Source organism: Microtus ochrogaster, linkage group LG5 (genome assembly GCF_000317375.1).
Source record: "Microtus ochrogaster isolate Prairie Vole_2 linkage group LG5, MicOch1.0, whole genome shotgun sequence".
In the NCBI taxonomy this organism is placed as follows: Eukaryota; Metazoa; Chordata; class Mammalia; order Rodentia; family Cricetidae; genus Microtus; species Microtus ochrogaster.
In genome coordinates this window covers 5,445,621-5,456,753 of record NC_022031.1, presented here as the reverse complement: position 1 = coordinate 5,456,753, position 11,133 = coordinate 5,445,621, and the positions used below count along the sequence as shown (strand labels likewise).

Sequence of the window (11,133 nt, the reverse complement as noted above, 5' to 3'; positions counted from 1 at the left end):
CATGTAAAAGATGACTTATTTCATATAGTTTCTAACCCTCTTTCTAGAAGTTGCTTCTATGTATGCTGCATCTATTGACCTATTAAAGAGAAAGTATAAATACCTTATTTTTGATGTACTAGAGGAAGACTGGAGCTCTTTTTCATGCTCATGCACTCCCTGTGTTTGCACAACCTACATTTTCATTGCTAGATAGTTTTCAAAACCTCAAGTGCTAATGGAAGCATTTTCATAGAAGCTTAAATCCCCTTGCACATTTTTCCTATATAACCTTGGCCTTAAATACTAACTGACTTTCCCCTTCTGTGAGCCATAATAAGTCCAAAAACCTGAAAATCTCTAGAATAATAACTCCAAGTCATAAACTCCTGCTTAGGGTCAAATTTCCAAATTGCTACTCTTGTCCGTACTATTCAAATCATTCATCCCTGCATGTCAGTATTATCTCATACCCATGGGTAAACACTAATGTACAATTTCCATACTTTATAATTAGGAAATAGTTTCTATATGTATGTTGTTTATGCATATGTTTATACATATATGTGCCACTGTACATGCCTATGAACATTAATGAATGTCATATGTCTTCTTCAACTATGCCTTGACTTTCTCTCTTATTCTTCTGAAACAGAATCTTCACTGAACTTCAAACTAGGGTGATGCCAACATGTGTCAGTGTTCCTAATGTCTCTCTACTTGTTCTTGTCACTATGTGGTATTATGGGCACACATAGCCTGTATCCTAAACCTATGAAAATATCACAGAACAATTATCATATATGTTAATATAATCTCAGTAGCTATAATAACATTATACTAAGTCTTAAGCATATGGTTCAAATTATTTCTCTAATATTTTAAATATAACAAACATTGTTAAACACTTTTCCTTCCTAAATATAATTCATGTTGATCATGTTTTGGTAACTTGACATAAACATAGACAAATCTGGGAAGTGATAATGTTACTTGAAAGAAACATGAGTATAGTCTTGTGTTTCTGTTGGACACCTGTTGGAGTGGGTGTATCTCTGACTCTATTGTGTAGAAGGAGCAGCAGGCTGTGTCCCTGCTGCCAGCTCCCGGCCACCTGGCTAGCTTATGCCCTGAAATAACAACACACAAACTGTATTCATATAAACACTGCCTGGCTAGTGTCTAGTCTCTTCTTGACTAACTCTCATATCTTGCTAACCCGTTTTTAATAATCTGTGTAGCACCACAAAGTGGTGTCTAAGCAGAAAGGATTCTAGTGTATATCCATCTTGGGCTGGAGCTTCATCGCATCTGCCCTGGAGAGGAGCAGCATGGTGTCTGCCTCACTCTTCCTCCCACCATTCTGTTCTGTTTACTCCACCCACCTATGTTCTAACCTATCAGGCCAAGCAGTTTCTTTATTAATTAACCAATGAAGCAACAGATTGATATGACACTCCTACATCATTATTGCCTTCTTTTGGAACTCTTTCTTCCAACTGGCTTGCTTTTTCTACCCTTGGCATTGGGGCTTTTGTTTTGTCTTATGTATCTTGTTTTATGATGTTTAGCTGTCATCTTTTGGAATCCTGCTCTTTTCTGGAGAAGAAACCAGGGGGAGATATGGGAATCTGGGAAGTGTAGAGAGAGGAGAAACTGGTTAGGATGTATTATATGAGAGAATTGTATTCAATAACTTTAAAAGAATGGTTGGCCCATATAGACTACTATATAGCCCAGTAGTCTATGGGATATTGTCTTGATTAATATTTGATATGGGCAGGCCCCTCTCACTGTGGAAAGTGTCACCCCAGGAAAGTGGTCCTGGGTTGTATAAGAAGGCAAGCTAAGCAAGTCACAAGGAGCAAGCTAGTAAGCAACACTACTGTGTTGTCTCTGCTTCATTTTCTATCTGTAGCTTCCTTCCTTCTGTTTCTGTCTTAATTTACATTACCAGTGTAATGAAGATATATAAGGAAAAGGGGCAAGCTGAGCAAAGAAAAACATTTGTGAAGAAATGGAGCACCAGAAAGTGGAATGGAGTTAACCTCTGTATTCAAAGAGATAAACAGATTAAGAAATGGAATAAAGGAAGTCATGAGTCCAGAGAAAGATCCCACCCAACTATGTTTTTAACTTGTAAAAAGGAATTAAAGGAAGGCTTGGAGCTGGGTCTGGTAGTGCATGCCTTTAAGCACTAAGAAGGTAGAAGCTAGTGGGTCTCTGAGACAGTCTATTATATGTAGTTTCATCAATAAAAGAAAGCAAAAAGTATGTGAAGATATACACACATTGAACAATGGGTCCATGTCCTAGGCCCAGTATACAGCAGAACTTGGTAGCTTTAGCCAAGTGAGTCTTGAGTTAGGGATTAAAAAAAAGGGGGGGGGGATGAACTCTTTCTTCATGTCTAAGAAAAGCCCCTGAGTGGAGGCATGTGTCAGGAAGGGTGTCCCTTGATAAAGAGGCCATTGTGAAATTGAGACTTAGGTTCCTTTGGATAACCTAAGATGTTGGAGATTCCCAATCCATGAGATATCTGCTGAGGAAAGCTCCTAAAATGGAGTGGAAACAACCCAAGAGAGCAAAATATGTTACAGTCAACAGTGGTGAAATAAGTTGGAAATTAAAGAATATTTTTGGCATAAAACATGTAGATGTAGAGTTCAGTGTTTGCCCAGCTGTTTTTTTACCTTGCTTTAACCAGTATCTCCTCACTATGCTCCCTTCCCTGTGCTTTGGAATGGTAATGTATATCCTATATGTTGGAAATATGTGATCTGCTTTTCATTTTGATTTTACAGGAGATTACAGTTGTGAGATTATATGAATCTCAGAAAAGACATGGAACTTTGGGATTTTAAATAAGTTTGAGACTGAATTATGAAGCTATAAAAACTTTTAAAGTTGAACTGAATGAATTTTTTAATTATGATATGGCCATAAGCCTTTGGGAGCCAGATAGTAGAATGTGCTAGTTTGAAAGAAGAATGACCCCCATAGGGAATAGCACTATTAGGAGTTTCGGCCTTGTTGGAAGAAGTGTATCATTGTGGAGGCAGGATTTTAAGTCTCGTATGTGTTCAAGATACTGCCCAGTGACACAGACCACTTCTTGTTGCCTATAAGATGTAAAACACCCACCTACCTTTTATTACCATGCATACCTGCATGTCACCATGTCATGTCATCATGATAATGGACTAAATCTCTGATACTGTGAGTCGCTCCAATTAAAAGCTTTTCCTTTATAAGAGTGTCCATGGTCATGCTGTATCACCACTGCAATAAAACCCCAGTTAAGGCAGCTTGTAAATATCTGTCATCAAAATAAATTCTTTATTCTGATAGAGGTAAGGACTAAAGAGAAAGGCTGATAGTGTCACACAGGCCTATGGGAAAATAATTCTTATTTTAATTGCTCATCCTCTTTATGATGGTCATTAGGGGAAACATCATGTTTTCCAATAGTCATGATAATGCTAGGTTTCAAATATCATACCGTGGGACAATCAATGATACAGATTCCCAAGAAAGCATCTCTAAGCAGATTGGTGCATGTTTTACTTAAAGATTTAAGAATAATAAGTTTCTGCTGTTTCTTCTTCACAAAATAATACCTTGGGCTTTTTCACCTCAGAGGGAATATTTTGTGACACTTTCAAATCTCCCATAAGGTGGGAGAGAAACACATTGTGGTGAAAACTGAATTACTTCCCTGTCTTTGTATGGTTCACTCAGTCTCCTGTGATAGTTTCAGACAACCAATTCCAAGGGGGATATAACAACAGACATCTATGAGTATTTTCCCAATATGGCATCTATCTGCTCTTGTAGTTGTCAATAAAAAATATTGATACTATCATGGTGAAGTCAGCTGGCGTTTCAGGAACAGAATTTTTCTCTATGATGACTTAAAATATAAAAAAGCAAAAAATTCGGAAACAACATTCCTCAGAACCCAGTAATACCGCTTTTGGGTATATATCTCATGGATGCTCAATAGTGCCATGAGGACATGTACTCAACTATGTTCATAGCAGCATTGTTTGTCATAGCCAGAGGTAGAATGCTTGACTTTTATGCATGAGGCATTAAATTTGAATGTAAACACTATACCAAACAAAGAAACAAGAAAAGAGTAACAGCACACACATGTACAAATACACAGACAAATAACAAGAAAACGAATGTACTTTGTTTTCTTAATAATAAATTCTATTCATAATTTCCCTATGAGAATGTTATTCTTTTTATGCAATTGTATTTTTTTATTCTATTACATTTAGAACATAAAGAATAACTATAAAATAAAGTATCTTGAAGACATAAGAACAGAAATTAGAGAAAACTTATTAGGACAATTCTGATTCCTCTCAGTTTCTGTGGTTAAAAAAGATGGTTTAATGTGATGAAGCAGTTGTGGTGGAAAACTAATTTCGATGGGTGTTGTCATGGATTCTTTAATGAAGACAATGAAATTATCTCCCTTCAGATGTATGGCCTGTTTGAAAAGCAAGACCTTGTGATGATGTGGATTGCTTTATATCCTTATCTTTAAATACTTGGAAGAGCAATAGACATTCTTGAAATGTGATTTGAATGGTGACTTTGGTAAAGAACGGAGGATCATCTAACTTTCTTTTGTACATCAAGTAAATGTATTTTCAAACACAGGCATGCTATAGGGAGTATGCTGAACAGACACAAAACATATTTAAGTGTGGTTGGATTGCTTTTATTATTTGACTTGTTTTATCCCATTGTAGAGATGAAAACTGTTCACACTGAATATTAATAAAATGACACAAAAAGACAAAGGACACACCAATTTGTTTTTAAAAGAACCAGTATTTATTAAGAAATTATGTGCTGAATGTGCATAAATCCTGTAGGGATGGTCTCTCCCTTTTCCACTGCACAAGACAATAGCCAAGAGATTTTGGAAAATACAATGCTTGGGAATAGAGGATTCTGAAGACTAGGGAATGAGATGATGGGTGTGTGCACTAACTGAAATTTTGGGATCCCAGGACAAGACAGTCTTTTTCTTATTAGTCTACTTCTCATCTTTTCAAATACTGAAAACTGTCTGCAGAATTTCACAGTCAGTCTCAAGTAAGAGGTGATTATTGGATCATTTCAGCTCACTAGTGCCAAGCATGCTCACAGGTCAAACCAATGTCCTTAAATGGTTGCATCACTTCTGAAATAAGGGCATTCTTTTATTAATAAAATGGTGCTTATAAAGGGCAGAAATATAGCTTTTCCAAATAGTTTTCCTCATAGTCTAAAGTACCTTAAACTATAAATAGAAAATAAATTATAGAAACTAGCATACAATGTATATTCTCCATATGACATTGCTGGAAACAAGCTTTAAATGTAGAATTGCAATACTATGTGACTATGTGATCAACAATGACACATGCTAATCATAAAAATAGCTTTTACAAATATACATTTGTATACAGTGTCTCTCTCACCATTCATTAATGTTCTTCACACTTTAAGACTTACAAAACATAATTAAAAAGAGGGAAAACACATTTACAATGTAAACCATAAAATGACAATTTTACAGCTTTTAACACATAAAAAATGGTATGTCTAAAAGTGAACAGTATGGTCCATATGACTGGGGCTTTATATAAACTGAATTGGAGGTGCTGCTGTTCAGAATGAAACCACCTTTGACATTTCTCCGCATGTCACAGCCTCTTTTTCTTCTTTTACAATATTGTATACAACTTCAGATCACTTTATCTGTAGAAACTGAAAAGAGAAAAAATTACTTGAAAAAGGCAGACATTTGTGGTTTGTTGTTTTTAGCATGTGGGTATACAAATTATATCTGAGGAGTAAATAAAGAAAAAACTAAAGCAGTAACTATGACTTTAGATCATATATGTTTTAAATCAGTATTTTTGTTGATTCTTTCAGATTGATCATATTAACCCCTAAGCCTCCTGTCACTCCTCCAAGAAGGACTACCCCCATACTATTTTTCTGCCTGCCTCTGTTCCTTCCTTCCTTCCTTCCTTCCTTCCTTCCTTCCTTCCTTCCTTCCTTCCTTCCTTCCTTCCTTCCTGCCCTCCTGCCCACCTTCCCTCCTTCCCTCCTGCCTTCCTGCCTTCCTGCCTTCCTGCCTTTCCTTCCTTTCCTTCTTTTGTGTAGATCCTTTCACATCTAATTTGTGCTGCCCATATACTGGTGAGTATGAAGCCATTCACAGAAGCATCAAAGATACAAATGATAAGAACACAGTAATCAAGAAACATTGATTCAAAGAGATCTAAAAGCCTTTATTGGCCCCACATATATAAATGCACATTTCATGAAATCCTTGTCAGTGTGTGAGACTGAATTGTCCTTTGTAGCATATGGACTCAAAGATTAGTGTATTAGGATACTGTTACTATATAAGCAGTGTTCAGAGAGTCCAGTTTTATCCCATGCTTTTTTCAGACCCAGGCCAGCTGGCCTTGGTGAGTTCCCCATAGAACATCCCCATTGTCTCAGTGTGTGGGTGCACCCCTCGCAGTCCTGAGTTCCTTGCTCGTGCTCTCTGTCCTTCTGCTCCTGATTTGGACCTTGGGATTTCAATTGCTCTTCGTGCTGATGAGGGAGGGGGACTTGATCGGGGGAGGGGGAGGGAAATGGGAGGCGGTGTCGGGGAGGAGGCAGAAATCTTTAATAAATAAATAAAAATAAATAAATAAATTTATTTATTAACTTCAGTGTGATTAACTTCATCCAAAATAAATTGTGTGGAACTTCAGAAATGGCACAATTGGAAAAAAGTGTTATAAAATTTATAGACACATTGTCTTAGTTAGTGATTCATTCTGAAGATATATCTGGGCTCTGTATAATTTCATACTTAAAAAATGTTTCAGTGTAGTTAATTAGGAGGACTTACTGAAACTTAATGGAGTATAAACTTAAACAGTTTTAAAATTAAAACTTAAATTGTTTTAAAATTAAACAGATCACCTAATTTTAATTTAAAATTTTTGTATTAACAACTGAATTGAAATGCCTAATATATAATTATGCTTAATTTTATATAATTTTATAATTGTGGTTAATGGTTCAATACAAATTTGTTATTGTTAAATGTTAAGGTGTTCCAAAGGTTCCTTATTTATTAGATGCTAATTTCAAAATAATTATAAATTACATCGATTTTACAATATTTTTCAAAAGAAAGGGAACCAAATTAAACAAAAAAAATTAGACCTGCTGTTCTCCCAAAATCTTCAAAGATCTTTGATGGAAAAATTATATATGTGCCAACAACAAGGACAAGACTAAATTTGGCACTTAGGTGATACTAAGTGCCTGGATGTGTTCAGAGGCCGATTTGTCTGGCACACAGTCATCTTTAAACTAAACTCAGTGGACCTAGGTAGCAATTTCTCTTTGTCATCCTGCTCATCCTTCATGCTAATGAACACAACAAGAAAAGTAATGCCAGCCCTGTGAGAGGCAATTACATATAAAATGTTTATTAGACCATAAATGATACTGATAATAATTTTATATTAAGAAAAATGCTGTCAAAGTTTTTTTCCATAAATATTTAATGTAGTGTAATTGTAATGATTGTTCTGTCTCTTTAGGGACAAGCCATGCCTACTCCCTTCCTGCTTGCAGCCTCAGAGCCCCACTTTCTCTTTTCCTGTCCCCTCTCTCGGAAAGTCAGCCTCTCCTTCTCTCTCCCTCTCCCCCCTTTCTTCCCCTTCTCCCCCTTTTGCTTTCCCTCCATAATCCACATAATAAATGTCTAACTTTACTCTGTATCTCTGTATGGTATGTTTATCCATCTCTCTTCCCCACTGGCCACAGTCACATGGAGAGCTACTGCTTGGTCGTATGCACCGTCCCTGCTTGGGACTGGCTACCTTCGGGACCCGGCAGCTCGCAGCAAACATATCTGCATGGTGTGCCTATTTGTCTGCCCCGGGGACGCCCAGAGGAAAAGTCACCTTTGGAGACCTGCTGCATGGTGAGCCCAGGACTGGCTGCTCTAGGACCGCTGCCCTCTCTGCTCTCAGGACCAGCAGCAAATCCATTACAGTAATGGTCTGGTGAATTTTTATTTAGAATGTCCATTGAAAACCTGATTGAGTCACAGGGCTTCAGGTTATTTTGTTGTTGTTTTATGGGTTTTTTTTTCTTATTACTGAATTCTTACTATGGCTATTATGTTGAAAGTCTAAAGAAGGTAGGACATACTAAAATATTTAATATATTAGGTATTAGGAACTTTTTCATTAAAAAAAACAGACTGTTTGTCAAAACAGACAAATAAAGTACCAGTAAATAAGAAACCAAATATTTTATATTACAAATTATATTTACAAGGTTTGGGTGCCAAATTACTATTCAAAGACTCTTACAAATGCTTTGTGGATCTTGATGCATTTATATGTATTATCTTAAAATAATGTATTTCAATTTTGATTTTCAGCTATAGTATATCTTATGTAATTAAAATTAAACAAGTGTTAATAAAACTTGCATCTGCAGAAAACAACAATCCAGGAATATGACACGAATGCATTTTGATACTATCTTTATATCTTTATATAAAATATATATTTAATTATCTCCTTTTGTTTCTAATTGCTCAATCTATAGCATATGCATCTTAAACATGTATTTAAAAATTAAAACATTCATTATTTTTTCTTAATCTAATTCTAGGATGTACACATGTATAGGAGGAATCAATTATGGTATAAAACCACAATATTTTGAACTCATGATTCAAAATTATATACTATTGTTTGTGTGGACTAAACGAAGTTTTGTACATAATCTGTAAGTAAATACCAAAATGAGAAATTATCATTTTGGAAGAAATACCTTAAGCAATGTGAGTTAACCCCCAGATGAATGCTATTATGCAAAAATCAAGCACTGTAGTATTAGAAGCTGATTGATGAAATAAGGTCATTGGCTAATAAAGAAACTGCCTTGGCCCATTTTATTGGTTAGAACATAGGAGGGTGGAGTAAACAGAACAGAATGCTGGGAGGAAGAGGAAGTGAGCTCAGACTCAACTGCTCTACTCTCTGGAGAAGAGGCCATGCTCCCTTGTCCTGGACAGACGAACGCGATGAAGCAAGCCGCCAGGTCAGACATGCTGAATCTTTCCTGGTAAGACCAGTGCTACACAGTTTATTAGAGATGGGTTGATCGGGATATCAGAATTAGCCAGTAAGGGCTAGAGCTAATGTGCCAAGCAGTGTTTAAAAGAATACAGTGTCCATGTAATTATTTCAGGGCATAAGCTACTAGGTGGCCGGGGTGCTGGGGACGCAGCCCTGTTGCTCCAATTACTACTACAGCTGATTGGTAAAAACTACATGCAGGAGGGAGCTAGTAGAGCTGAAATGGCTGCAATCACCCTCTTGTCATAGAGTCTTAATTATTTTCTTACTACAGATGGAAAATGCTGTAATTAATGTTGTAGCTGTTTTGTAAAGTTTCCATTGACTGTATTTTTTCATATTAAATTCTGAGATATCACTTTGATTTAGAATATTTGCATACTGTCCTGCACATCTGGCAATCATTCACTTTATTAGAAAGGAAAACACCAAGTTGTAGACTGCTGTTTATTCTCTCTTATGCTTTTTATACCTTTCTTTATTTCCTCCTTTGTTCTTTAATTATAAATGATCTTGTAAAATGATGACTGTAGGGGGAAGAAAAGAGGAAAAGAGGTCTTGAAAACAATATATTGAAATCTTTCCAGAAATTTATAAAGTCTATCATGAGTATAAAATAGAAACATGACTTGAATAAAATTTTTTTTCATTAAATAATGGAAAAATTATTCTCAAAGATTTTATAGAAATTCAAATGTGAGAAAGGCTTCCTGTTGATTTCTAATATCCTAGAGAGAAAGGAATAAGCTGTGACATTCTAAATGCCTTCTTTTCCTTCAGGTAAATGGCCATTTGTGAAATTCGTTTGTTTAGTATAATGTAAAACTAATTGTGCTCTCTTGAATAGTGGGTAATTTATCTTCCTGCTGTATGGAAGCTTGAAGGCTTTTAAAACAAATTCGCTTGATGATAAATGTTATTTTTTCCAACGCTCATTTGCTTTTATTTCTGAAAATGACACAGGAAATCACTCTAACAAGACTGTATTATTCTTCTTCTGTTTTACTAAGATGAAGAAGACAGCATGAACCACAAACCAAGTTTGTTTACTTTTAAGCCCCATGTATTCATGTTTGTTGAAATGAAGCAATACCGTAAAATTGGAAAAACTACAACTTACATAAAGTTTTACCACAAAAGAAATAATACTTTAAAATACAGTTTATGAATTATCATTTATGAGAAATGTTTATCTTTCTAAATTGTGATGTGTAACAATCAGATATTTTATATTGTCTTTGCAATATCCTTAAAGGCAAAAAAATAAGAAAAATTAGATAATATTGGTACATATATAACAGTAATAAGTACCTTGTCAACACTGTACACAAGGGTATGCTATGAAATTTATCACGAAGGGCAGTGGGATTGTAGGAATTTGAGACATGACTAAAATATAACCAATGATTATTAAATCAGGCAAATGAAGAGTGTGTCAATTAGAAAATCCAGAGAGTCTTGGAGGAAAGTTTAGTTGTGTTCATCAAACAACTGTCCACAAATATATCTTACTATTAGACATGAGCCTGGCCTCTGATAGGCACGCTACTACAGATAGATACATCGGCAACCCAAGTATATTTAACCACAGCCAAATCTGTTTTAAATGCATGTTCTCCAATAAAAACGTAGAACCCTAGTGTCTAAATTTTACCAATGGGAAGAGAATGCTCAGGACAGAGACCAGGCAGATTTAGCTATCAATATGACCGAAAAATTAGAATCAGACCTTCTGAATTTTATGCCACTCTGTATTAGTTTATACTACTGTGATATCTCTGAATAAAATCCACTTATTATAAGAAATATTTATCAGAAATGACTTTTAAATATCTGATGAATTGGTACATGATTGGTTGGCTCTTCTAAAGTAACTTGCTTTTGAATTTGCAGCAAGAACGAAATATCACAGGAGAGTGGTATGACTGAGTATTTGGGTAAGCCCAGGCTCACGTCTAATACTAAGAAATGG

The 11,133-nt window shown here is 35.6% G+C and overlaps 1 protein-coding gene across 8 annotated transcripts in view; it reads right to left on the bottom strand.

The window, feature by feature from the left end:
- Positions 1 to 4,816: 4,816 nt before the first annotated feature.
- The window catches only part of Ralyl (RALY RNA binding protein like), a 781,615-nt gene continuing 775,298 nt past the window's right edge, over positions 4,817 to 11,133 (bottom strand). For all 8 annotated transcript variants that reach the window (XM_005361821.2, XM_005361822.2, XM_026786636.1 and 5 more), the window contains one exon: positions 4,817 to 5,754. In XM_005361821.2, the coding sequence (XP_005361878.1) occupies positions 5,737 to 5,754 (18 nt within the window). In that variant the 3' untranslated portion in view covers positions 4,817 to 5,736. The remainder of the gene's footprint in view (positions 5,755 to 11,133) is intronic.